At 53.3% G+C, this 27,996-nt stretch overlaps 1 protein-coding gene across 1 annotated transcript; it reads right to left on the bottom strand.

Annotated features, from left to right (window-relative positions):
• PLLP (plasmolipin) lies at positions 1–27,618 on the bottom strand. The gene is made up of 4 exons (XM_003916930.3): positions 27,036–27,618; positions 6,374–6,547; positions 2,371–2,493; positions 1–948 (listed from the first exon to the last, which is right to left on the bottom strand). The coding sequence occupies exons 1-4, from the start codon at positions 27,168–27,170 to the stop codon at positions 832–834; spliced, it is 549 nt and encodes a 182-aa protein (XP_003916979.1). The 5' UTR covers positions 27,171–27,618; the 3' UTR covers positions 1–831.
• Positions 27,619–27,996: the final 378 nt, after the last annotated feature.

The raw sequence follows: 27,996 nt of genomic DNA, 5'->3' as shown, positions 1-27,996 counted from the left end.
TTGTCCAAATAACTTCTCTTATCTTTTTATTAAAAAAAAATAAAACAGTCACCACCAACCACATGACAACTTGCCAGGCAAGGCCTCACTTCCCTCCCTCCTTCGTGTCCCATGTGCCTAGTCAGCAGGGTCAGGGAGGCAGTCAGCACTGAGGTTAGCTTCGCCCAAAGGGAGTATTACAGAGAGAGGCTTGGGAAAGTGAAGGAAACCTGGACAGGCTTTTCAGCATTGAGAAGTCACTTAAAACTGATTTGTTTTCAGTAACTGGTATGTCTAAAATGCAGGGAGGGAAGACCATGCTGTCAACAATCATAACCCACTTTTTACAGGTTGGCTCCAGGGAGAGGTCGGTTGGAACGGTGTTTAAAGGAAGGAGAATGGTTTCACGAGCTTGCTCAGCTCTCCTGGAACGAAGACTAAGGTGCTACATGTTGCTTGTTAGGCTTATACTACGGCGAGTCTGGGGCTGCAGGTCAGGAGTCCTTGTTAGTGCATTTAGTGCTGGTGAGAAGGGTAGGCCCCAGTCTTGGACGCTGAAGTCCTCTAAAGACAAGGCAGAGACACAGCCTCAGATCCCCCGTCACCTTCCACTGAATAAGGGGGATGGAGAGGAGGTCTCAGCGGTTGGCCTCCTGCAAGCCCAGATGCCTGCCAGCCTGGGCCTGCTTCCTTAGCGCTGTGAGAGCTTGTGTCTGATGGGCAGAGAGGAGCAAGTGCAGTCGCTGTCAGGTTGACTCTGCGCAGGGCTCCCTAGCTTCGGGCTTGCAGGGTGACCCTGCTCTGTGACCCAGCGGCGGCTTCAGCCGCAGAGAGGGCCGTGGCACAGGTGGTTTAGGCATAGCCGCCAGCCATTTGACTGGTGGCTGCATTGCTGCCTACTCCTCGCCAGGCCTGGTAGCTGAAGAAGGCACTCACTCCATAGGCGATCATCACCAAACATGCAAAGAACTGAAAGAGAGGCGAGAAAGGTGTAAGGACCAAGAGGGTAACAGTGACACAAGCTCCAACCAGATCTCAGGCCAGGCAGGAGGGGTTTGGGCAGCTGCACCATCTCACACTCAGCCAGATGTATTTCACAGCTGTTTATCATGGAGCTGATGAGCACCAGGGTCCTGGGATGCCAACATTACCTTCTAAGCACGGGAAACAGCTAAGAACCACAGGCGGGGCCTATCAGATTGTGATAAGGACAATGAAGGACAAGATAAGAGTGACAGAGGGGACATCTAGCAAGGATTTAGTTCTAAAAAGACAACATTCAAAGGCCAGCCTAGGAATTTTTCTAGAACCAGTTCACGCCTCTATACTGACACCTGCAGCCACATTCAGAAGCTCCCCGTCTCTGTCCCCATCACTGAATTTGCTGATTTCAAAACTGCCCTCATCAGGAAGAGTAAGGAACCAAATGAGTGCCCATCGAGGCCCTGCCCTCCCCTGGGCTTGGCCGTGGCTCCAGGCCTGGAGTCCAACCTCTCTGAGCGGGAGCCTCCTGTCTGTCAAAAAGGACTGGTAGTCCCTTCCTCTCCCTCACTGTGGGTGTCGCAGGATCCTGGGAGGAGATGGTGTGCAGGGCCTGGTGGCGTGAAGGGTGACAGGCGTGGAGGGGACTGCAGCCACTTCACTGGCCACCTGACGTGGGCCTGGAGTCTGGTTTCACGGGAGAGCCTATGAATCTCCCAGAATAGTTTAAACCAAAAGGTTTTTGCACGTGCACTTGTCAGTGGGAGAGCATCCAGTTTTTCACATTCTCCAAGGGGGCACATGACCCTAAGTCAGTGTGGCACAGTTGATTTACAACAAGGTTCCATAGTTAACCCAGGCGGGGTGTGGTAGCTCACACCTGTAATCCCAGCACTTTAAGAGGCCGAGGCGAGTGGATCACTTGAGGGCAGGAGTTCGAAAGACCAGCCTGGCCAACATGGTGAAACCCCATCTCTACTACAAATACAAAAATAAGCCGGGTGTGAGACTCCATCTCAAAAAAAAAAAAAAATAGCTGGTGTGGCAGCACACACCTGTAGTCCCAGCTACTTGGGAGGCTGAGTCAGGAGAATCACTTAAACCCAAGAGGCAGAGGTTGCAATGAGCCAAGATTGCGTCACTGCATTCCAGCCTGGGCAACAGAGCGAGACTCCATCTCAAAAAAAAAAAAAATAGTTAACCCAAAACTTCCATTGCCCACCACACACCACTCCCCACTGTTAATTATGGAAGCCTGGAGGCAGCCCGGCTCCCCTCTGAGACCCACTGAGCATTCAGGTGACAACTCCTCAGGAGGTGGCAGGTGCCTGGCCTCAGACCAAGCAAGCAGCGTGAGTCCTGGGGCCGAGACCCTGCAGACCACCGAGGGAGCCTGGGAAGCAGACTCACCGAGGCAGCCGCACGCTGGTTATACGGCCGGGTGCCCCTCAGGGATGTCAGGTCAACTGCTGCAGAGCAGGCGATGAAGGCAGTGATGTAGAGAACGGTGGCGCTGATGTTAAAGATCATTAACTGCAGGACATGGGGGTAGGGAGTGGGGAGAGAAAAGGCTTAAGACACAAAGAGAGGCTGGGCATGGTGGAATCATACCTGTCATTCCAGCACTTTGGGGGGCTGAGCCCAGGAGTTAGAGACCAGCCTGGGGAACATAGGTAGGCCCCGTCTCTACAAAAAATTAAAAAGTTAGCCAGGCATGGTGGCGCATGCGTGTGATCTCAGCTACTTGGAAGGCTGAGATGGGAGGGTCACCTGGTGCCAGGATTTGGAGGCTGCAGTGAGCCATGATCATACCACTGCGCTCCAGCCTGAGCGACAGAGTGAGATCCTGTCTGAAAAAAAAGACACACAAGGAGACCAACAGTTGGGGCATCTTTGTTCCCACTGGCACACCCCTTGAGTAGCCACTGGAAGGGGATGCAAACACCTGGGTTTTTCCCACTAACAGGGCCTCAAGAGGCCGTGGTTTTCAGGGGTCAGCCTATCAAGCCCTGGTCCCCAGGAGGCCTGCTGAGCAGGGAGCATGAACACACCTGAGGCTGGGGAAGGGGAATGACAGGAAGGCCTCAGTGATGGGGTAGGGGCAGTGCCAAACCCATTCCTCACAGAAAGAGGCCAGTCCATGACCCATCTCTTTGTACCAGCTAAAGAAACACAGGCCACTCCTCCAAGTATGGCCCAGGGCCAAGCCCAGGCGATCCCTGGTACCACTGCAAGGTTTGGCTCTGTGGCCAGTCCTGGGGCTGGGCCTCACATCCCTCTCTGCCTCCAGGGGGGAAGAATCTTTGTCTCCCTTTTGGCCACATCCTAAGCTCAAGGCTCTAAGCAAATGCCAGGGTCAGGACCAGGAGGACCAGATATTCCCAGCTGGATACAGAACCAGACTGGCAGGAAGGGGCCCTCTGCTGACAACCAGGCCCCAATGCCTCATCTCAAACGCTTGGCCCCAGGAGCCCATTTACAGTCTTCAAATGCATGGCCCTCAAACATTCATTCAGGGTTTGTCCAATATATCTTTTAAAAATTACCAACATTATAAAATTAGATTTCATGAAAACCTGAAAACTTCATGTAAAAATTTCGTATTAAAAAAAATCTTTGGGCCGGGCACGGTGGCTCAAGCCTGTAATCCCAGCATTCTTTAGAGGCCGACGGGCGGATCATGAGGTCAGAGACTGCACTCATCCTGGCTAACACAGTGTCCTGCCTCTACTAAAAATACAAAAAACTTAGGCCGGGCTTAGGTGGCAGGTGCCTCCGTAGTCCCAGCTACCTCGAGGCTGGAGGCAGGAGAATGGCTGAACCCGGAGGCCGGAGCTTGCAGTGAGCTGAGATCCGGCCACCGCACTCCAGCCTGGTGACAGATGCAGACCTGCCTCAGAAAAAAAAAAAAAAAAACTTTACCAAGCCTGTAATCCCAGCACTTGGGAGGCCGAGACTGGCGGATCACAAGGTCAGGAGATCGAGACCATCCTGGCTAACACAGTGAAACTCCGGCTCTACTATTAAAAATACAAAAACTAGCCGGGCGAGATGGCGGGCTCCTGTAGTCCCAGCTACTCGGGAGGCTGAGGCAGGAGAATGGCGTAACCCGGGAGGCAGAGCTTGCAGTGAGCCGAGATCCGGCCACTGCACTCCAGCCTGGGCAACAGAGCGAGATTCCGTCTCAAAAAAATAAAAAATAAATAAATAAATAAATAAATAAATAAATAAATAAATAAATCTTGGCCAGGTGCAGTGCCTCATGCCCGTAATCCCAGCACTTTGGGAGGCCGAAGGCAGGCAGATCACTTGAGGTCAGGAGTTAGAGACCAGCCTGGCCAACATGGTGAAACCTCGTCTCCAATAAAAACACAAAAATTAGCCAAGAGTGGTGGTGAACGCCTGTAATCCCAGCAACACAGGAGGCTGAGGCGGGAGAATCACTTGAACCCAGGAGGCAGCGGTTGCAGTGAGCTAAGATTACGCCACTGTACTCCAGCCTGAGCGACAGAGTGAGGGAGACTCTGTCTAAAAAAAAAAAAGAAATCTTAAGATATCAAAAGATTCTGCGCCAAGGGGTTTGCACTCCCACTAGCAACAGATGAAGTGAGTATAGGCAGCTTACAATGGGCAGATGGATGCTGGCTTCTCCAGGGTCCCTCCTGACCCAATTCACTCACACATCTTGCCTGGATCCTGTAGGGGTCTGTAGCCCCCATGCCAGAAAATCGCAAATTGGCCATGCTAATCCAGCCTTCTCTAGATGCAGTTAAGCCCTCTCTGCCCCATTCGTTGAGGGTCCAGAAGCATAAGAAGCAATGCCCTGCCATCATGGCAGAAGGGAGCCTCCTTCCATTAACAGCCACGGCTGGAGCCCCAGATCTGCACCTAAGAGACACACAGGCTTTTATCTCCAGAGATTTCTCTGTTAGAGGCTCCTGGGACATGAGGGAGGGGTGGACCCTGAGCCCGGAAATCAGGGTGCCGCCTCCTTGCCCCAAAATCTTCCCTGCAAGCCCAGCGACCCCTGCAAACGCTGCCTGTTTCTGCCAGGGATGTCAAGATCTAACAAACCCATTCTGTCTTGAGGATGACTCACGTTTCCTCGGTTTAAAAAGTCATTGAATTCCAAACAATGCTGCCTAGTCCCAGCCTTGCTTGTCTTACAATCATGTGCCTTTCTCGCCTCTCTTCTCACTGAAAGCCTCAGACCCCAGCTGCAGGGGTTTTCCGGGTCAGAGGAAAAAAAAAAAAACCAGCAGCTTTCTGTGTGTCTGGCCAGGGTACTTCCCATGTCCGCTCTCAGCCCTGTGTCCTGGGAAGACTGTCCTGGGGCAAACCTGGGGAGACCAGCCTCTCCCAGGCCTCAGAGCCTCCCGAGCTTGTCCTGCACACGTGAGGCCCTGGCCTAGGCAACATCTGACAGCTTGCCACCAGCCTCCAGCCACAGGGCTGCCTGCCTGGGCCCGCTAGAATCTCACAAACCCACACAACACAGGCACAAATTCTGACCACCCAGAGAAGGAAAAAAAATTTTTTTTTTTTTTTGGAGGTGGAGTCTTGCTCTGTCACCCAGGCACGATCTCAGCTCACTGCAACCTCTGCCTCCCAGGTTCAAGCAATTCTCCTGTCTCAGCCTCCCGAGTAGCTGGGACTAGAGGTGTGCACCACCACAGCTGGCTAATTTTTGTATTTTTTGTAGAGATGGGGTTTCACCATATTGGTCAGGCTGGTCTTAAACTCCTGACCTCAGGTGATCCACCCGCCTCAGCCTCCTAAAGTACTAGGATTACAGGTGTGAGCCACCACACCCAGCCGGGAAAAATATTTTTAAGATTCCAAATGGCCTCTTGTAAATCCACTCAACAGCCCCTCACTTCTACTCTCCTCCTGGGACAAAGTCAAGCCTGTGTCCTTCCTGGCTCATAGTTCCCCAAAAAACCGTACATCTAAGCTGGGCGTGGTGGCTCACTCCTGTACTCCCAGAACTTTGGGAGGCCAAAGTGAGAGACCTGCTTGAGCCCAGGAGTTCAAGACCAGTCTGGGCAATATAGTGAGACCGCCTCCTCTACAAAAAAAAAAAAAAAAATTAGCAGGGCATGGTGGCACATGCCTGTAGTCCTAGCTACTGGGGAGGTTGAGATGGGCGGATCACCTGAGCTCAGGGCTTCAAGACTGCAGTGAGTCATTATCGAGCCACTGCACTCCAGTCTGTACATAGTGAGACACTGTTTTAAAGGAAAAATAGAACAACTGGACCCCTGAACCATCAGTCCTTACCTCCACCCCTGGCTCTGCAGACCAGCTTAGGTCAGTGAGGATGTCAGGAGACCCCCCATACCCTGCCACTTCTTTTAGGGAAAGTCACAGTGGTCCTGTCATAGCCACTTCCAGTACCCCCACCCAGACTCACCACCAGTGGCCAGGGCACCATGTACAACTTCATGTGCAGCTGAAACAGGTAGAGAATGAAGAGGATGATTGTCACCAGCCAGAGGAAGACAGCGACGAACATCACCCAGCCATAGGCCGGGTACAGGTGGTACGGGGTGTCTGCAATCAGCGCCCACACCAGCAGCCCCAGCACCTAGGAGGGTCAGACAGGGCAGGGTCGGCCAGAGATGCGGTTTCATTTCTCATCTAGCTAAGAAATATTGGCCAGGCACAGTGGCTCATGCCTGTAATGTCAGCACTTTGGGAGCCCAAGGTGTGATAATCGCTGGAGGCCAGGAGTTCAAGACCAGCCTGGGCAACAGAACAAGTCCCCATCTCTACAGAAAAATTAAGGCCAAGTGCAGTGGCTCATACCTGTAATCCCAGCATTTTGGGAGGCTGAGGTGGGCGGATCACCTGAGGTCAGGAGTTTGAGACCAGCCTGGCCAACATGGTGAAAGCCTGTCTCTACTAAAAATACAAAAATTAGCCGGGCGTGGTGGCGCGTGCCTGTTATCCCAGCTACTTGGGAGGCTGAGACAGGAGAATTGCTTGAACCTGGGAGGCAGAGGTTGCAGTGAGCTGAGATCACGCCACTGCACTCCAGCCTGGGTGACAAAAGTGAAAATCCATCTCAAATAAATAAATAATAGTTAGCCAGGTATGGTGGTGTGTACCTGTGCTCCCAACTACTCAGGAGGCTGAAGCAGAGGATCACATGGACCCAGGAGTTAGAAGCTGCAGTGAGCCATGATCATGCCACCACAAGCCAACCTCAGAGACAGAGTGAAATTATCTCAAAAAACAGAAAAAATTTAAAAAAGGAATGCTGATTTGGCTCATGCGGTACACCACTGTACTGGGGCCCTGACCTGTACTCACACTCCTCTTCCAGGTCTCAGCTGAGATGTCAGGTGCTCCAGGACACCCCCACACCTCCAGACTGCATCCCAGAGCCCTCGTCAGCACTCACAGGGCCCCCCAGGCACCCGCCATCCAGGGTCATAATCGTTCCCTGCCCCAGACTGCGAGCTCCACGAGGGCACGGCCGTGGCTGTCTCACAGCTGCGTCCCCACACCCAGCACAGGACCTAGGCCCTGCCAGGGGCTCAGTAAAAGCTGCTGAAAGAAAGTTCAAGTCACCGCAGTCCCAGAGGCGGGAAGCCAACAGCCCTGTGTCTTCCCTCCCAGCTGGGCCCAGCAGAGAACATCACCAGGGCCTCTGCCTGACACCCCACGTCTCTGGCTCTCCCAGATGCCCTTCTATACTGGTGTTGCCATCTCACAGGTGAAACTGGGCCTCCAGGAAGCCAAGGGGCCTACCTGTCATGCCGTTCCCAAGTGGCAGGATGGGCCCGACCATCCCAGCAGAGCATGGGTAGTGGCTAACAGCATGGACTCTGGAGCCCAGCTGCCTGGCTTCGATCCCGGCTCTCCTTACCAGTTGTGTGGCCTTGGGCAAGTGTATAATCACCCTTGCTTATCAAATGAGTATAATGATCATTCCTACCTTGTAGAGCTACTATGAGGACCCACAAGTTCATGCACATAAATGACTGCAACAGAAGTGTTTTTTTAATTATTATTCCACAAGTCCAAGGTAGACTGCACAGGCCCCAGTCCTGACAGCCACAGAGAATTCTCTGTAGGCAGGTTTGTCGACTCACCATGCAGACTGTCTCGGGTGTGGGCCAGCAAAGGGCTTGCAGAGGCAGGGCCCAGGGAGCTCCTGGAGGCCCCCCAGAGGGACCTCGGATGTGGCCATCCTGGGCCTCCCCAGTCCCTCCTACCCACCCCCACTTCTCCATGAGGGCACTCTCTGGAATCCCTGGCCACAGAGAGGACACAAGGGTCTAGCTTTGGAGAAAGGTTCCATTGCCAATCAAGACACACAGAAGCGTCCTCTTTTTCCCCTAGTCAGCACCCAGGTACATGGCACCAAGGCTGCGTAGTGACCTTGCCACCAGCCCAAGGACAAGTCAGTGGGATCAGAGAAGCGGTTCCAGAGCAGGTCCCTCCTCTGGCTGCTAGGCTTTGGAGACAGAAAGTCCTGGCTGCTTCCAGCAGCTGAGGGGCTGCCGCCAGCCCCTAGAGCACCTGAGGGCCCCAGGCCCAGAGCACAGCCAGAGCTGGGGTGCCTGCCAGGCACCCCACCCAAAAGCACCCTCGCCGAGGACTAGAAGGGAAGCTCCTGCGTGGATCCCTACAGAAGCCAGGGACAAGACTGGGGGGCCTGTAGCTGAGCTGGCCCAGGGAGCCCTCAGCCCTCACAACCCTCCTTCCTCCACCTCCTCCCCATCCCCCAAGGGTCTGGCTCGGGAAGGGTGTGGCCCACTGGGCAAGTGGCAGGTGGGGTCTGGAGCTTGGAAGTCAAAAGCTGTGTGGCTGTGTGACGCTGACCAAGCACCTTCCCTGCTCTCCGAGGAAGACTCTGGGTTTTGTTCATTGCTATATCTTCAGTGCCCAACAGTGCCCGACACATAATATACGCTAAAAACACAGCATGCTTAGGAGCTAACAATCCTATTTCTTCATCCGTGACAGAGATCAGAACCCTGCCCTGCACATGTGCTGTGTATTAAAAGAGGAAGCAGGATGGCCGGGCGCGGTGGCTCACACCTGTAATCCCAGCACTTTGGGAGGCCGAGACAGGCGGATCACGACATCAGGAGATCGAGACCACCCTGGCTAACACAGTGAAACCCCATCTCTACTAAAAATACAAAAAATTAGCCGGGCGTGGTGGTGGGCGCCTGTAGTCCCAGCTACTCAGGAGGCTGAACCAGGAGAATGGCGTGAACCTGGGAAGCGGAGCTTGCAGTGAGCCGAGATCGCACCACTGCACTCCAGCACTCCAGCCTGGGCGTCAAGCGAGACTCCATCTCAAAAAAAAAAAAAAAAAAAAAAAGAGGAAGCGGGGGCTGGGTGTGGTGGCTCATGCCTGCAATCCCAGCATTTGGGGAGGCCAAGGTGGGAGGACTGCTTGAGCCCAGGTGTTCAAGACCCCATCCTGGGCAATATACAGGGAGCCCATCTCTACCAAATAATTTAAAAATTAGCCGGGTGTGGTGGTGGTGTGCCTGTGGTCTCGGCTACTCGGGAGGCTGAGGGGGGAGGACTGCTTGAACCTGGGAGGTTGACGCTACAGTGAGCCATGACTGTGCCACTGTACTCCAGCCTGAGCAACAGCGACAGCAAGACCCTCAAAATAAACTAAAATAAAATTAAAATTAAGTAAAATTAAAATTAAAATAACAAAATAATAAGAAGCAGGTGTCCATCTGTGAATTGCCCCGGCCTTGCCCCGCCCTCCAACCCAAGTAAGGGGCTCAGCCCAAAGGGGCCCAGGGAAAGTGTCCCTCTCTCCAGGGCTCAGCAACTGCTCCTCCCCACCCTGGGGTGAAGCTCCAGGGACCCATCCCCCCGACACACAGCACCCTGCCAGCCTCTGTTGCCCGTCAGCACCCTCCTTTCACCGCCACAAGCAGGCCAGGTAAGGGTAGGCAGGTGAGGAAGCCAGGGCGGAGCCACACACCGCTGTCACACACCAAGCTGGGGGCAGAGCCCTTACGAGTGTGGACCCAGGGCAAGATGTCTCACAAAAGCCACACCTGGAGAGGCCACGAACCCCCAGAGCTGGGGAGGAGGCCAGTGTTCTGAAGGAGAACAAACACTTCAGGCAGCACGCCTCTGTCCCTTCTCCAGGTGAGAACTGGGCGTGTCCTGGATAAACAATTATTTTTTCATCGAAAGCCAATTCTTTATGGGCCTCTGCTGCCACTGTGTTGCCTGCCTCCAACTAACTAAAGGAAAGTCAGAAAATACAATGGACCAAAAATCAAGAAAAGACCAATTCGGGTTTCCACTATCATACGCCTATCAATCACCTGTCCCATGACTCACAGCCTAGACCACAACAGCCCCTCACTGCCCTCCCACTCTGTGCCAGACACGTCTCATTGATTCCTCCATCACCAGACCCTCCTCAAATGTTCTGTTTGTTATCCCCATCTTCCAAAGGGAATCTCAGGAGGCGATGTGCCTGTGGCGACTGTGGGTAAAGGACAGGGCAGGAGGCCGGGTGCAGTGGCTCACACCTGGAATCCCAGCACTTTGGGAGGCTGAGGTGGGTGGATCACTTGAGCTCAGGAGTTCGAGACCAGCCTGGGCAACATGGGAAAACCCCATATCTACCAAAAATACAACATTTAGCTGGGCATAGTGGCATGTGCCTGTGGTCCTAGATACTTGGGAGGCTAAGGTGGGAGGATCAATGGAGCCCAGGAAGTCAAGGCTACAGTGAGCCATGATCGCACCACTGCACTCCAGCCTGGGTGACAGAGACCCTATCTCAAAAAATAAATAAAAACTTTTAAAGGATAGGGAAGGGCGGGAACCCAGATCTGTGCTTCCTTGGAACCTGCGCTACTATGAGTTATTTAGTGAAGTGTAAAAAATGAGGACACTTAGCTGGCTCCAAGAGCCAGGCTAGGCTGGGCACCCAGGCTCCCCCCGTCCCTGCCCTGCCCTGCCCTGCCCTGTGCTCCAGCCCCACCCCTGGTTTCCAGATCAGCGAACGCAGCGTCCAGATGAAGCTGGAGGATAAGCAGAGGGAATTGCTGGCGTTCTTCTGGCTGTGCTGCCTGGCTCTGTGCCTGGGGAGCCGCCTCGGTTTCTGCCCTAGAACAAGGAAGGTTCGTTCCTGTATTTGAACCAGACAGACTGGTTTCTCCTGGTCCCTGAGCCCCCAGCCCAGTCCCCCCAGAGAGACCCTGCTCAGGACAGGGCACCCAACACAGGCCTCACTGTGGGCATCTCTCTGGGTTCATACATTTAACCAATGTCTATGGAGAAGGGGAATGGGGGTAGCAACGGGGTCACGGTTGCAATTCTGGATAAGGGGCCAAGAAAGATCTCACTGGCAAGGTGATGATAGGCAAAAACCCAGGGAGGTGACGGAGGGGCAGGGAGGGTGCCATGTGAGTATCTGGGAACAGAACTCTATGCCTTCACCCCTGGGCCCTGTAGGTCTCTCTTGCTTACGTGTTCGTCTGTCCCTGAGTTTCTCCAGAGGTGTCCACACCAACATCTAAGTGTCTCTCTCCTACACACACAGGCAAACCACATCCTCCCCTCCTTCCTAGCTCTCTGAGGTCCCTGCCATGCCTCCCCAGACAGGGTCCTGCAGATAAACAAAGGGAACTGTCTGGAAATCTCAAGGGCACTGGGCCTTTTTTTTTGCTTTTCTGAAAACCTGAAGAATTTGGATTAGGAACTTTTTTTTATATAAGAAGACTACAGTGTCAAAAAGGACCTTTGCATCTTCAAAGAATTTCCAAACAACTGGGTAACGAAGAGATGTTTTTGTTAAAACCACCTGCAGGATCAGAGAGAAGATTCATCACAAATGCCCGACCAAGAGGCACTCCTCGCTCCAGCGAAACCCTGTTATTACAGCGTCCCCAGAAGCTGCCAACACTGACAGCCAGACAGGCCAGGTTCCTGCAGGGCGTGTGCCCTTCAATGACTCTGAGGGAAGTTTTTCCTCATCTCTTGTTGTGGTTTGCAATGTGTTCCCCAAAATATGTTCAAGTTCTAACCCCTAGTACCTGGGAATGTGGCCTTATTTGAAAACAGGGTCTGGCCAGGCGCGGTGGCTCAAACCTGTAATCCCTGCACTTTGGGAGCCCGAGGCACGTGGATCAGTTAAGGACAGGAGTTCGAGACCAGCTTGGCCATCTCTAGTAAAAATACAAAAATTAGCTGGGCCGGGCGCGGTGGCTCAAGCCTGTAATCCCAGCACTTTGGGAGGCCGAGACGGGCGGATCACGAGGTCAGGAGATCGAGACCATCCTGGCTAACCCCGTGAAACCCCGTCTCTACTAAAAAATACAAAAAACTAGCCGGGTGAGGTGGCGGGCGCCTGCAGTCCCAGCTACTCGGGAGGCTGAGGCAGGAGAATGGTGTAAACCCGGGAGGCGGAGCTTGCAGTGAGCTGAGATCCGGCCACTGCACTCCAGCCTGGGTGACAGAGCGAGACTCCGTCTCAAAAAAAAAAAAAAAAAATTAGCTGGGCATGGTGGCGGGTATCTGTAGTCCCAGCTACTCAGGAGGCTGAGGCAGGAGAATCACTTGAACCCAGGAGGCGGAGGTTGCAGTGAACTGAGATCACACCACTGCACTCCAGCCTGGGGGACGGAGAGGGACTCTGTCTCAAAAACAAAATAAAACAAAACAAGGCCTGGCACAATGGCTCACGCCTGTAGTCTCAGCACTTTGGGAGGCTGACGCAGGCGGATCACCTGAGGTCAGGAGTTCAAGACCAGCCTGGCCAACATGGTGAAATCCCGTCTCTACCAAAAATACAAAAAATTAGCCAGGCATGGTGGCAAGCACCTGTAATCCCAGCTACTTGAGAGGCTGAGGCAGAAGAATTGCTTGAACCCAGGAGACAGAGGTTGCAGTGAGCCGAGATCGTGCCACTGCACTCCAGCCTAAGCGACAAGAGCGAAACTCCGTCTCAAAAAAAAAAGAAAGAAAGAAAGAAAGAAAGAAAGAAAGAAAGAAAGAAAGAAAGAAAGAAAGAAAGAAAGAAAGAAAGAAAGAAAACAGTGTTTGCAGACGTGCTCAAATTAGGGGGGGTTATACTGGATTGGGGGCATCTCTAATCCAATGACCAGTGTCCTTATAAGAGAAATGTGGACACAGAGGCCACAGGGGTAGACCGCCATGTGAAGACAGAGGCAGAGATGAGAATGATGCATTTGTAAGCCAAGGCACACCAAGGCTTGCCGGTCACCACCAGAAGCCAGGAGGGGGACATGGGACAGACTCTCCCTCAGAGCCCCAGAAGAAAGCAACCCTGCCGACACTTTGATTTCAGTAACTGAGACAATACATTTCTGCCTCCCTGTTTGTGGAACTTTGTTATGGCAGCCCCAGAAAATGAATAGGTTTTTCTCAGCTGCTCTCTGAATCTGTGGATGGGTGTCATAACCTTGTTCACCTGAGTGACACTGACATCGGTTCTGTGGGAGGGGTGGTGTATCGACTCCTTGAGTTCACACTCTGACCCTGCCAACTTTACTAGCTGTGTGACCTCAGGCAAGTGGCTTAGCCTCTCTGTGCCTTAGTCTTCATCTTCCTTCATCTTCAAAATGTGTCTAGCGCCTAGGGTGGTTTGGTTTGGTTTGGTTTTTGAGACAGGGTCTCACTTCGTCACCCAGGCTGGAGTGCAATGGCACTACTGCAGCTCACTGCAGCCTCGACCTCCTGGGCTCAAGCGATCCTCCCACCTCATCCTCCCGAGTAGCTGGGACTACAGACATGCATCACCACACCTAGCTATTTTTAATTTTTGTAGAGGTGGGATCTCCCTGTGTTGCCCAGGCTAGCCTAGAACTCCTAGGCTTAACCAATCCTCCTGCCTGGGCCCTAGGGTAGTTTTGAGCAAGGTACTTAGACCGGCAACCAGCATAGGCTTAATATTCAACATGGCCAGGTGTCATGATCACCCTGAGGGGTTAAGAACATGGCTTTTCAAGTCAGCACCCTGGGCCTACTTTCCTGCATTCGCCATGGTGTGTGCGGCTCCTAAGGAGTGTGAGGCCTCACTGAGAGAATGACGGTATCCACATTCAAGTACCAGGCACAGTCCGGGCACAGATAAGGACCCACGCCCGTGCCAGCCCCACCCACCTGACAGATAAGGCAGTGGTGCTCCCACAGGAGGCCTCAGAAATCCAGCCCACCCTCAGATCTCCCTTGGAGCTGCACTCTCTCCGCTCCTCAGAGGCTGAGGGGCCTTGGGCAGACGCCTTCACCCCTTGGCACAGTGGAAGCAGGGAGGTTTGGCTCACTGATCTCTGAGATTCCCCACGGCCTGAGGTTAACACTCCTGAACATGGGCCTCCTCCAGGGGCCCCAAAGGGAGGGGTTCGACCAACCCTATGGGCACTGAGCTAACTGTCATGCAAAGACAGTCACCCCAACTCTTTTCACTCTCTTCACTTCCGGGGTAGCGTCAGACCTTTGTGGGCTCACTGTGTGGCCTTGGGGGAGTCACCTAACCTTTCTGGTCTGTTTCCTCATCTGACAAGTAAGGGAATTAGGGTATGGGGGCCCTAGGGGGACACCTGGTCACCTCACAGGTGTGTCATACATATGAAACTAGGTGAAAGAAAACGTTAAAAGCCATAGCAGTCATGAGCAGTAGTGAAGGCTGTGAGACAGTCCGGGGCTGGGGGAGGGACATCCCAGAGAGGGCAGCCATGAGGCAGGAAGGCAGCCAGGGCCTGGAGGACACCAGGGCTTAAGCTCAGCAGCTGCCAGGGCTGGCAGGTCACAGGAATGACTACAGTGGGCTGGGGAGTCCCTGGAGTGGCTGCTGGGAATGCAGGCCTGGGGTGACCAAAGTTTCTAATTTTTCAAGAGACACTAGAAGTCTGGATTTTATGTGCCAATCAGCTATTTATTTATTTATTTATTTATTTATTTATTTATTTATTTGATGGAGTCTCACTTTGTTGCCCAGCCTGGAGTGCAGTGACGCAATCTTGGCTCACTGGAACCTCTGCCTCCTGGGTTCAAGTCATTCTCCTGCCTCAACCTCCTAAGTAGCGGGGACTACAGGTGCGTGCCACCACCATGCCCAGTTAATTTTTGTATTTTTGGTAGAGACAGGGTTTCACCATATTGGCCAGGCTGGTCTCAAACTCCTGACCTCAGGTGATCCACCTGCCTTGGCCTCCCAAAGTGTTGGGATTACAGGCGTGAGCCACTGCACCTGGCAAAAGTCAGCTTTTTAAACATGGGTGACTGAACCAAAGGTTTTAGAAACAATGTGATGGCCAAAGGGGCCAAGGCAGCGAATCCTTCCATGGCCCCCAAGTCCATCCACAGTCCCTAAGTCTATCCACAACCCCCTTTTCTAGCCCCCGAGTCCTTTACTGGCCCCTGAGTCCTTGCCTGGCCCCTGAGTCCTTCCCCGGCCCCGGAGTCCATCCCCAGCCCCCGAGTCCATCCCCAGCCCCTGAGTCCATCTCCAACCCCCGAGTTCATCCCCAGCCCAAGTCCTTCCACAGCCCCCAAGTCCTTCCACAGTCCCCGAGTCCTTCCCCCGCCCCCAAGTCCATCTATGGACCCCGAGTGCTTTCCAGACCCCCGAGTCCTTCTCCAGCTCCAGCCTCTCTCTCCCCACTGCTCCATCCAGGAAACGCACACCCAGGGTGGCAAAGTAAACCCTTTCTGGGGTCCCCCTCACTGGGGACACATCTGGGCAAGCCAAGAACACTCAGAACTCAGCCTGGCCAGGCTCGGCCCCCGCCCCCGCTCTGGCCCTTCTCTCTACAGTGAAAGGGACTTTATGGGGACAAAAAGCCACCCATTGTATCACACGAGACAAAGGGGCAGGGGACAGAGGCTCCGGGCGCCTGAGCTGGCCACAACACAGCCACACACCACCCCCTGCCTGTGCGAAAGGGAGGGCACCTTGGAATTCCCGTGCCATGCACTCCAGCATTCGAGGATCCTGGAGTCATCCCTGCTCTCCAGGAAGGCGACAGCAGACTCGGAACCCAGCCCCAGATCCACTAGACCTGGGCAGTACCGAACAGCCCTAAGCTCTCTTTTGTCATAGGAAAAATGGGCATGTAAGTCACCAAACAGAGTCATTCAGTCATTAAACAAACTGTGCCAGGCGCTGTTCTAGGCCCTGGGAACACAGTGGGGAGCCTGGCAGCCAGGGTCCCCACCCCAGGCCACAACCACCCCACCCCCACCTCCCGCAGGGGCCCTGCTTCCTGGGGCTATGGCAGCAGGACGATGCTGGAGGTGGGGGCTCAGACCTGGTCCTCCTCCAAGGCATTCATCATATCATCTGTTACTTCTGAGTCCTGGGTCTCAGAGCAGAGAGCGTTTCAATGCCAAAGGCAGAAGAGGTTGCAGCACACCTACCCCAGTGGCTGAGCCACCCCTAGAACCCCAGCAAGGTCCTGCAGCCCCCACGTGTACTTGCAGCCAAGGAGCCACTACCACTGCATCCTTGCTGTGAGGTCTCCCCTTAGGGCTTTAGAAAAGTCTTCCCAGCCGGGCATGGTGGCTCACACCTGTAATTCCAGCACTTTGGGAGGTCGAGGCAGGTGGATCACCTGAGGTCAGGAGTTCCAGACCAGCCTGGCCAACATGGTGAAACCCCATCTCTACTAAAAATACAAAAAAATTAGATGGGCATGGTGGCGGGCACCTGTAATCCCAGCTACTTGGGAGGCTGAGGCAGGAGAATTGCTTGAACCTGGAAGGCAGAGGTTGCAGTGAGCCAAGATCGCGCCATTGCACTCTAGCCTGGGCAACAAGAACAAAACTCCGTCTCAAAAAAAAAAAAAAAAGAAAGAAAGAAAGAAAAGAAAGAAAGTCTTCCCAACTTGAACTCAAACTGCCCCTACTTAATCCTACCCCATTCCCATTCTGCCCTCTGGTCAGACCAAGCAGGTCCTCCCTCCACAGGCAGCCCCCAGGTGTGTGAAGGCAGGTGGGGGCCTCTTGAGTGACACTCCAAGGCCCTCTCTGGCTCCCAGAGCAGGTGGCAGCACTCGCAGGTGGGATCTCAGAAACTCAGAGCTCCCTGCCTGCCGGTCCCCTTCTCTGTTTCCTCCCTCCTTCCCAGGGTCCCCTAGGCCTACCCCACAAAGCCTACCCGAGCCTCCCCAGCACCCAGGCCCCTCCAGCCACACAGAGTGTTCCCAGGAAGGCCTTACCTTCCTTGTAAAGTCCCAGGTGGAGCCCTGCATTCATTCCCTCCAATCCCTGCCCCCGCAACTACCTTGCCAGGCCCCTGATGTTCATGTCACCCAGAACATCAGTGCCAGCATTGGGTGTAGAACCAGTGTCACAGGAAGTCCAGGGAGAGAGGAAGACCCTCACTTTAGCACCCCCCATTCCTCCAGCAGGCCAAGACCAGGGTACACGGGGCTGGTGAAGCTCTATATGCTCCCAACAGCAGCTGGTTCTTTCTCTGGAGGGGCCGATGGAAGGATGAGGTGGCCTTGGGGTGCTGAGACTATAAACTTCTTGTTATCCCAGTTGCCCTGGGTTCGAGTTCTGCCACTGCCCCCTCTCAGCTCTGGCCTCAAGAGCAGTAATGCTCTCTTCAAATAAAGTAGTCTCCAGGGGAGTGTCCCCACATCCTGGGTGACAGGAGAAGGGGAGCTCATACCTGCAAACCCAGCACTTTAGGAGGCTGAGGTAGGAGGAACGCTTGAGCCCAGGAATTTGAGACCAGCCTGAGCAACATAAGCAAGATCCCCATCTCTAAAACAAAACAAAACAAAACAAAACAAAAATTAGCCAATTAGCCAGGCATTGTGGCGCATGCCTGTGGTCCCAGCTACTTGGAAGGCTGAGGCAGGAGGATCATGTGAGCCCAGGAGGTCGAGGCTGCAGTGAGCCATGATCACACTACTGCACTCCAGCCTGGGTGACAAAGTGAGACCCTGTCTCAAAAAAAAGTTGGGGGGTGGGCGCTGGACACGGTGGCTCACGCCTATAATCCCAGCACTTTGGGAGGCTGAGGCGGGTGGATCATGAGATCGAGACCATCCTGGCTAACATGGTGAAACTCCATCTCTACTAAAAAATACAAAAAATTAGCAGGGCGTGGTGGCAGGCACCTGTAGTCCCAGCTACTCAGGAAGCTGAGAATGGCATGAACTCAGGAGGCGGAGCTTGCAGTGAGCTGAGATCGCACCACTGCACTCCAGCCTGGGGGACAGAGCGAGACTCCGTCTCAAAAAAAAAAAGAAAAAAAAAAAAGTTAGGGGTACAGTGCTCCCATCCTGCCACCCTCACACAGAGTGGCAGATGTGAAAAAGCTCATCTGGTATCTGACCCCAGCCCCAAATAAAAGCTGGAACATCCCAGAACAGGCCTGGGTCTGTTCCCTAGCAGCTCAGGCTTTGGGCCCTGCCTCACCTTTGACCTGTCTCCCTGCCCACAACTCCCTGTGAGACCCTGGGGTACCACCCTGGCCTCTCCCCATTGGACAAACAGGAGGGACCAACCCAGCACTTTGGAAGGCTGAGGCAGGCAGATCACCTGAGGTCAGGAGTTTGAGGCCAGTCTGGCCAACATGGCGAAACCCTGTCTCTACTAAAAATATGAAAATTAGCTGGGCATCGTGGCTCATGCCTGTAATCCCAGCACTTTGGAAGGCTGAGGCAGCAGATCACCTGAGGTCAGGAGTTCAAGACCAGCTTGGCCAACATGGCAAAACCCCGTCTCTACTAAAATTACAAAAATTAGCCGGGCTTGGTGGTGGGCACCTGTAATCCAGCTACTCGGGAGCCTGAGGCCAGAGAATTGCTTGAACCCAGGAGGCAGAGGTTCTGGTGAGTCAAGATCATGCCACTACACTCCAGGCTGGGTGACAGAGTGAGACTCTGTCTCAAAAAAAAAAAAAAAAAAAAAAGAAAGAGAAATGAAAATGATACTACATTGACCTATCATTTTGGTCTATTAGATTGGGGCACATCCAGAAGTGTGTTAAATCACCATGTTGGGAGGCTGTGGGAACAGGAACCTTCCAGGAGGCAGGCTATTGCAGGCAGGAAGGGTGTGACCTCTCCGGAAGGCATTTGGCAATCTACATCACAATCCCAAATGCACATACCCTCCCACCCAGTAGTCCCACTTCTGGAAACGTATCATACAGATGCACTTGGTGGCATTTCTTGCAGCAGGGTGCGCAACAGCAAAGGAATGGAAAACCCCAAGTGTCGGTCAACAAAGGGACTGACCACCCAGTCACACCACAGCTGCATGATGGAACACTACAGAAGCCATAAAGGAAGAAGCAATTGCACTCCACACACTGAGACAAAAGGACCCCCAAGATTCATTTTTTAAGTGTAAAAGAAAAAGTGCAGAAGGATGTGGCTAGACTATGTATCTTGGGGAGAGTATATAAACTGAGGAGAGACAGGAATCTAGAGCCACATTTGCATAGATCTCCTTAAAGAAAGTCTTAAAATGGGATATAGGAAACTGAGAGTGGGCATGAAGGAGTCAACTTTAACCAAAAAGGAACAGAGATTTTTCACTGTACTCTTTCCCACTTTATTTGATTCTTGGGCATTGTAAATACATTACCTATTAAAAAAAATTAGGGGCTGGGTGTGGTGGCTCACGCCTATAATCCCAGTACTTTGGGAGGCCGAGGCGGGCGGATCACATGAGGTCAGGAGTTTGAGACCAGCCTGGCCAACATGGTGAAACCCCATCTCCACTAAAGATACAAAAATTAGCCAGGCCATGGTGGCATGTGTAATCCCAGCTCCTTAAGAGGCTGAGACAGGAGAATCGCTTGAACCCAGGAGGCAGAGCCCTTGCAGTGAGCCGAGATCACATCACTGCACTCCAGGCTGGGTGGCAGAGCAAGACCTTGTCTCAAACAAAAAAAATAAAAAAAAAGAAAAATAAAATTAGGTAAATAAAGGTATGAAAAAAATGGACACGGCTTGCCGTACGCTCATACAGAATATCCCTAGGTGTATTGCCGTGGGGGAAAACCATGGCTTGGCGCAGGCACAGAGAGCACCCATCTGTGGTTAAGTGAGGATATGGGTTTTATGTAGAAATATGCATCCACTCACCCTGGAATGAGACACACGGCATGTGGTTGCCTGGGGTGAGGGCAGCTGTGGGGCGTGGTCAGTCAGGGATGAGAGAGACTGCATTTTCATGATTACCCTTTCTACCATTGGAGTGCTTTGTATTATGTCTCTGTAATTTTTTTCAAAGAATAAAACAATTCCATCAGTAGAGAAACAGCTAAATGAGCAGAGGCTACCGGGACACTATGGGTTACTCCACAACAGTTTACAAGGAAGGAAGACAAGTCTCAGAACACGAAGAGTGGCGGGCGAGGCTCACTGCAATCCCAGCACTTGATGAGGCTGAGACAGCGATCACCTGAGGTCAGGAGTCAAGACCAGCCTGGCCAACATGATGAAACCCTCTGCCTCTACTAAAAATACGTAAATTAGTTGGGTGTGGTGGCAGGGACCCAGTCCCAGCTACCGGGAGGCTGAGGCAGGAGAATCTCTTGAACCCGGGAGGCAGAGGCTGCGAGCCGGAGATTTACACTGCACTCCAGCCTGGATGACAGAGTGCATGAAGAGCTCTCAGATGCACTGAGTATGAGAAAAGCAACTTGCTGAACAAAGGATACAGAATAAAACCATCAATGTTTTCAAAAATGCACAGGAAAAAAGACTAGAAACACCCCAAATAGTTGTCCCCTTAGGGACAGAGGTGGGTAACTCCAACTACAGGTTTAGCGTAATCTGTACAGGTTTTTATTTTGTGAGGAGAATGTATTCATATATTCAAAATGTAATTACAAATTAATTCCCAAACACTCAATACTTCCCCCGTGGCATAAGTGGGGAGTGTCGGGGGAATTAACAATAACAAGGCATTTATTGCTCTGTGCAGCGGAGCTGGGTTGGATGAAGATACTGGGCATGCGGAGCCTGGAATGCTGTACTAAAAAGACTGAACCACCCACAAATCTCAGTGCTAAGGGAGGCCCCGCGAGTCTCCGACATTGCAATCCCAGTGTGACCAAGCCCTGCTCACACCTCTCTCGGACTCCAACAATTCATCTTAGGCAAAGTTCCTTCCTGGAGACTGCTGACTTTCAGTCCTCCTGCCTGCCTCCATCTGTGCAGAGAGGGAGCTGGTCTGCCTCCTGGGGCTGGAGACAGAGCTGCACTGGATAAGGGAAGAACTTCACCCAAGTGCCCGGCATGGAGCAGGGAGCCTTAAGAACAACTGAGCTCTCTGCCTTGCCACAGCAGCAAAGGGCCCTCTTATGCTTGCATAAGAACCCGCGGATCCTATAACCCTGTGAATCCAAACTGTCCTTCATTCCCACATACAGTGCTAGGCTAGCTCTTCGCAGGCATGATCTAGATCCTGCCACCACCATCTGACAGACAAGGAAGTGAGGCTCAGGGAAATTCGGGAATTCCCCCACGATCATGCAGCCAGAAAGGAATGGAGTCCGGGCGTTGAACCCAAGGCTCTCAGCATCCAGGCCTGTGTTCCCATCAACACTCTCCATGCCACCCCATAGATCATGGAGATCTAGGGAGATCTAGGAAGATGGAAGATCAGGGAGACCTAGGGAGATGGAATTGTTTTACTCTTTGAAAAAAATTACAGAGACATAATACAAAGCACTCCAATGGTAGAAAGGGCCCATGAAAATGCAATCTCTCTCATCCCTGACTGACCACGCCCCACAGCTGCCCTCACCCCAGGCAACCACATGCCGTGTGTCTCATTCCAGGGTGAGTGGATGCATATTTCTACATAAAACCCATATCCTCACTTAACCACAGATGGGTTTCGCGCTCAAGCCCAAGCCATGGTTTTCCCCCACGGCAATACACCTAGGGATATTCTGTATGAGCGCACAGCAAGCTGTGCCCATTTTTTTCATACCTTTATTTACCTAATTTTCTTTTTCTTTTTCTTCATTTTTTTTGTTTGAGACAAGGTCTTGCTCTGTCACCCAGCCTGGAATGCAGTGATGTGATCTCGGCTCACTGCAAGGGCTCTGCCTCCCGGGTTCAAGCGATTCTCCTGCCTCAGCCTTCTCTTCTGTTTTTTTTTTGTTGTTGTTGTTGTTAAGAGTAGAGGGCTGGGTGCAGTGGCTCACACCTGTGAGCACTTTGGGAGGCCAAGGCAGATGGACTGCTGGAGCCCAGGAGTTAGAGACCAGCCTGGGCACCATGATGAAATCCCATCTTTACAAAAAATATAAAAACTTAGCCAGGCATTGTGGCATGTACCTGTAGTCCCAGATACTTAGGAGGCCTGAGGTGGGAGGATCGCCTGAGCCTGAGAGGTTGAGGTTGCAGTGAGCTGTGATCACACTACTACACTGCAGCCTGGGTGACAGAGCAAGACCTTGTCTTGAGGAAAAAAAAAAAAAGTAGGGGTCTTACTCTGTCACCCAGGCTAGAGTGCAGTGACGTGATCAAGTCTTACTGCAGCCTCAAACTCCGAGGCTCAAGCAATCTTCCTGCCTCAGCCTCCCAAGTAACTGGAACTACAGGCATGTGCCACCCTGCCACCTGCCCAGCTAGGTGAGGTTTTGATCTGTTATTCACCTAAGTGGGAATTGTGTGGCCACCCCCAATCCCAGGAGGTGGGGCAAAATGGAAGGACAGAAGGTACCAAACCAAATGGCCTTACTGCCATAGGGCATTCAACAGCTTCCAGGTCCTAGGCCTCAAGGGCGCCTACTGACTGACAGGTCTCTGTACAAGCTCTGGTCTGTCCTGATCCTCATTCTCCCTTCCTATGGCAGGAAGCCATCTCTGATGGCCTTGGCCCCTGATGAGTCTCCCTTCCTGAAGTCCCCCTTTTACCCCTCCAAAGCACTCTAGAACTTCACACCCCCAAAATAAACAAGATGAGGAAGCATAGCTAGAGTCAGGTTTTGGATTTCCAGATCAAAGTGCAAAGCCAAGCTGTCACTCTATCCTGTGTGACCTTGGACAAGTTCCTCACCCTCTCTGAGCCTATTTACTTATTAATAAATCCAGATAAGATCATCCTTCTCCCCACAGCTTGGGGAGGCTTGAAAAAATAAGAGATGGGCACCTAATAGCACTACTGTATACTTATTGTAAAAAGGCTTTGGGAGCTCCCCGTAAGCAAATAACCACGCCTTCTGCATTGTGTAACCTGAGTCACACAAAAATGTATAGCACTGAGGCCTTTTTTTTTTTTTTAACCAAAAGAGTTGTCTGTAAATCAAACTTGCATGCCTTGTGACATGAATCCACTGGTCAGAAAAAATAAAATAAAAAAAACAAAGACCTGCCTCCTTTTTTAGAGGCTATCTGCATAGATTCTTCGTTTCCCTTTTTGCCTAGGCTGCTAGGAAGTTCAACAAAGAATCAACAGCCTCAAACTTGCTGCAAGTCAATTCTCCCCTCCACACTACCAGCTTTTAAAGACACATTGCTTTAACTCTTCTGTCTTATGTGATTTAATATCATATTCCATTTGGTATTCTTTCTGAATCTACAAGGAATAAGGATAGTGATAAATCAATGACCACCACCAGACATCTGTGAAGAATACTGAGGCTGGTTCTTCAGGACACATTCTGATGCTGAATGAAAAGTGTATCTCCTTCTCCAGGAGCTGGAGGCTTTTCTACCCACCTCCCCTTCCTCCCAGCACACCAGGAACATTCATCAAATCCTGGGAAACAGAGGGGTCTGATGGGGAATTAGCTTCCATCTTCTCATGTATTTCCTGCTCCATGCAGCCTTCTCCGATCCCTCTGGGAGAAGCACATCCTCTGGGCACCTCTCTCACTGACCAAGAGCTCCTGGAAAGCGGGCACTGGGCCCGGGGTCCCCACCACTCCCTCCATGACAAACCCTGGGAAGGTAGCAGCAAAGCCACATGTGGTCATTAAGACCATGGGCCAGAAAAGTCAGAAAAATCACTCCTGTGAGGAGGGCTGTGAGATCTTGGGCAAAGAACTGCCCTCTGAGCCTCAGTTTCCTCACCTGTAAAATGGGGCCGACTAAGAGGATCTAAAGCCCTCGGCAAACGGCCTGAGCCTAGTGCTGGCCTGATAGATGGGAGCTACGATGGCTTCCCAGCAGATGGCGGTGCCTGTTGGATGAACGCCCACATACCCCATTTCAGACCCAGGAGAACTATCTGTTGCCAGAGAAACAGCTCAGGATGCAGCGTCTCCAACAAGCAGATTTCTCTTTTTTTTTTTTTTTTTTTTTTGAGACGGAGTCTCACTCTGTCGCCCAGGCTGGAGTGCAGTGGCGTGATGTCAGCTCACTGCAAGCTCCGCCTCCCAGGTTCACGCCATTCTCCTCAGCCTCCCCAGTAGCTGGGACTACAGGTGCCCGCCACCACGCCTGGCTAATTTTTTGTATTTTTAGTAGAGATGGGGTTTCACCGTGTTAGCCAGGATGGTTTCGATCTCCTGCATTGTGATCCGCCCGCCTCGGCCTCCCAAAGTGCTGGGATTACAGGCGTGAGCCACCACACCTGGCCCCAACAAGCAGATTTCTAAGGCACTAAAATGTGCAGGTCATTTTCAGAACTCTAATGGGAGACCCTCATCCTCCCAAAGGCACTGCAGGTAGGGGGCAAAAGGAGTCCACTTCCCTCACACCCAGTCCCTCAGAGTCAAGAAACCCAAGTGCCAAGCTCTATTACAGGACTCCTGGTGAGTCCTTCTACCTAGACCTCAATGTCTACATTTATGTAATGGGACCCAGATGCTCAGGGCTGGATTGCTGAGCCCACAAGGGATGCGCCCCCACCCCCAATCAGGAACACAAGCCTTCTCTAGAAGAAGCTACCAAGACCCTTGCAGCCCACAGCAACATCCTCCTCTTACTCCAATGTCTTCCATTCCCCCTATTGTTAGTCTCTTTCTTTCTTTTCTTTTTTTTTGAGACAAAGTCTCATCCACCTAGGCTGGAGTGCAGTGGTGCAATCAAAGTCATGGTAGCCTCGAACTCCCAGGCACAAGCCTCCCAAGTAGCTGAGACCACAGGTACATGCCACCATGCCTGGCTTTTTTTTTTTTTTTTTTTCCTTTTTTTTGTAAAGACAGGGTCTCAATATGTTGCCCAGGCTGGTCTTGAACTTCTGGCCACAAGCAATCCTCCTGTCCGTCAGGGGCCAGCCTCAGGATCCCCCTCACCAGGCATGCTGAGGGATCCCTCACAGGGATCTTGCTGGTCATCATCCTCCACCTAGCAAGATCCCTCTTCTGTTTCAAAACCTCTTAAGGTCACCAACAGACCCTAGACCCTGTGGCTTGCAGAGATTACACAAGGCCCTTGGCTTCTGTCCAGATCAGAAACAAGTGCTTCAACTCCTGCACCACCAACCTGTTGGCTACTCCCTGCAAATTAATTCAACTTTCTCATCACTACATCTTGGCTCACACTGTTCCCTGCCCTTGGAACACCCTTTCCCTGCCTCTGCCTCAGATTTCAGTGAAGTCTCTGCTCAAAAACCACCTCCTCCAAGAAGCCTTCCTGGTCGTGGAACTGCTCTCCTCCTCCTCTGCCCTTTTGCACCACTTCTCACACCCACCTGGCTCTTCCCTGGGCAGCCTGGCAGCTGCTCATGGCTGTGCCCCTCACCACCATCTCAGAGCCCAGCACTCCAGCAGTGGCGGGGTCAGTGGCTCTCCCCATCTGCAGAATTAAATCATTCCAGGAACTAGACCTCTTCCCTCAGAAGATAGAATCTTCTCCCCCACCCAACAAAAGAGAAACAAACAAAAAACTCTGGGAGAAGTGTTAAAAATGTAGATTTCTGGCTATACTTCCTGAGGTTCAAATTCCAATTACACATTTTTTCCGGGGGTGGAGTCCAATAATCTAAATTTTAAACAAACCCGCCAGGATGATTAAGAGGCTGCGGAGGGGGCCCACAGAGACCGGAGAAATCCTGAAATGAGATAGCACTGACCCAGGTGGACGTGGGCCCGCACCTGGAGAGGTCAGCGGAGGGAGACTGGACCTCAGCCCAGGGTCTGGCACCAAAGCGACCACCCTGCCCTCCAGCTCGGGCCTGGCAGCCCTGCTAGCACCCAGCAGCAGGAGACAGTGGGAAATGTCCACTCGCTGGATTGCAAAGGAAAATAGGTCCCGGCCCAACTCCAAATCCACCCGAGTCCTCTGAAAATGTATCAGGCCCTCACCCACCGAGGGTACCCACCCAGCTTCCAGACCCTCACGAAAGGGTGGCAGAAGCAGCAGCTAACATCCGGGCCTGTGGCTGGGAGTGGAGGATGTTCCCATGGGTCCGCCTCAGTTGGGGTCTGTACAGGGCTCTGGGAGAGAGTAGGAGTCTTGCCCCTGGCTACCCACAAACCCCTCCCTCCGGCGCAGGGTGCGATATCTAGGCCCCGTGGGGCTGGCCAAACCGGCTGAAACCTGGCGGGTCACCCAGAGAAAGCTAGAAGAGCCCGGCTCCCGCGCGGGCGCCCACAGTTTAGTGCCTGAGTGTGCGTGTTGGGGGGCCGGATGTGCCCTCTAGATTAGATGAGGAATGTTCTGGGGTGCGGCCACGCGGAGCCGCTGGGAGCAGAAGGTGGTTAGAGAGTGGACTTTGCCTCAGACTGGGTTCCCTGGAGGGCTGGGGGCACTGTCCGGGCAGAAAGAGGGGTGAAAAAGAGAAAGGAGGGAAGGGAGGGGTGGGAAGGGTTGGGGGATTGTGCGCAGTGACTGTGGCTCCAGTGGGGGCTTCTCTGTGGCCCCTTGGAGGGGGCACGAAGGGGCACGGGCAGTGGGCACTCTGTACACGGTGCACAGAGTAGGGACGGCCCTACTCTGTAGTGTCACTCGCAGGGACGGCCACGGGGGAGTCTCGTGGTGAGAGGGTTGCAGGGCCATCTTGCGGGCGTCCGTGCTGGAAGCGTCCTAGGGGTACGCGCAGCGCTTCGGTGAGCTTGTGAGCCCGGGTGGGGAGCTCAAGGTTCGCGAAGAATGAACGCAGCGCCGGAGTCCCTCACCCATTCCGGCCGGGCCAGGAGCCCCCGGCCAGCCCCGTGGGCCCGCGCGCGCTCTCACCAGCTGCAGCAGCATGAGCGCCCCGAGGCTGGAGCGCACGAAGCCCAGGTCCGGGCGCAGCGCCGACACCGAAGCGCCGGCGCCCTGCGCAGGACTGCTGGTCCGCGTGCTCACTTTCGACGGGAACTCGGCCATGGCGGCTCCGCTTGCCTCCCGAGGTCGCTCCGGCCGCCGTCGCCGCCCCTCCAGCGGTGGGTGCCGGCTCCCGCGCCGCTCTTCCCCAAAGCTCCCGATCCCGGTGCTGCTCCCGGAGCTGCAGGAGGCGTCGGGGCTGGGAGCCTGGGGCGCCAGGTGCAGCCGAGATCCCAGCCCCGCCCCCGCCACCAGGGCCGCCCCCTTAACCCTTTGCTCGCCGCGGGACAGGTTCGTGGGCAGCCGCGTCCACTCCCGGGACCAGTAAACAACCCCGGGTCCGTGAATCTGCTCCGCCAGCACCAACCCAGACCGCTTCGCCGGCCTCGCCCGGAGCAAACCGCCTGCTGGGAATTTCCCGGCACTCGCCCAAGCCGTGGTGGCTTCGGCGCCTAGGGATAAACTGGTGATGGCTCGCGGGGGGCACCGCTCTCCCAGGCGCTTCCTGCGCGCTGTGCACCCTCGGCCTAGGCCCTGCGCAGCGACTCTTGGAGAGTCCCGGGGGGGCCGGATGCAGTGCCTCCTGCCTCTGATCCGAGCACTTTGGGAGGCTAAGGTGAAAGGATAACTTCAGGCCAAGAGTTCGAGACCAGCCTGGGTAACACAGTGAGACCCTGTCTGTATTTTTTTTTTTTCTTTTGAGACAGAGCCTCACTCTGTCGCACAGGCTAGAGTGCAGTGGCGCAATCACGGCTTACTGCAACCTCCACTTCCCAGGTTCAAGTGATTCTCCTGCCTTAGCCTCCCGAGTAGCTGGGACTACAGGCACGCGCCACCACGCTTGGCTAATTTTTTTTTTTTTTTGTATTTTTAGTGATTACAGGCGTGA

This window comes from Papio anubis, chromosome 18 (assembly GCF_008728515.1).
Source record: "Papio anubis isolate 15944 chromosome 18, Panubis1.0, whole genome shotgun sequence".
NCBI classification, from domain to species: Eukaryota; Metazoa; Chordata; class Mammalia; order Primates; family Cercopithecidae; genus Papio; species Papio anubis.
Note: the sequence above shows the minus strand (reverse complement) of the source record. Positions and strands in the feature narration are given on the sequence as shown.

What these genes read in the sequence shown, in the direction of transcription:
- PLLP (XM_003916930.3), bottom strand. Translation starts at nt 27,170, where the DNA reads ATGGCCGAGTTCCCGTCGAAAGTGAGCACGCGGACCAGCAGTCCTGCG. An exon ending in CGCTCATGCTGCTGCAGCTG is followed by an intron (nt 6,548 to 27,035) that starts GTGAGAGCGCGC and finishes TGACCCTCCTAG; the next exon opens with GTGCTGGGGCTGCTGGTGTG. An exon ending in ACCAGCGTGCGGCTGCCTCG is followed by an intron (nt 949 to 2,370) that starts GTGAGTCTGCTT and finishes CCTCTCTTTCAG; the next exon opens with TTCTTTGCATGTTTGGTGAT.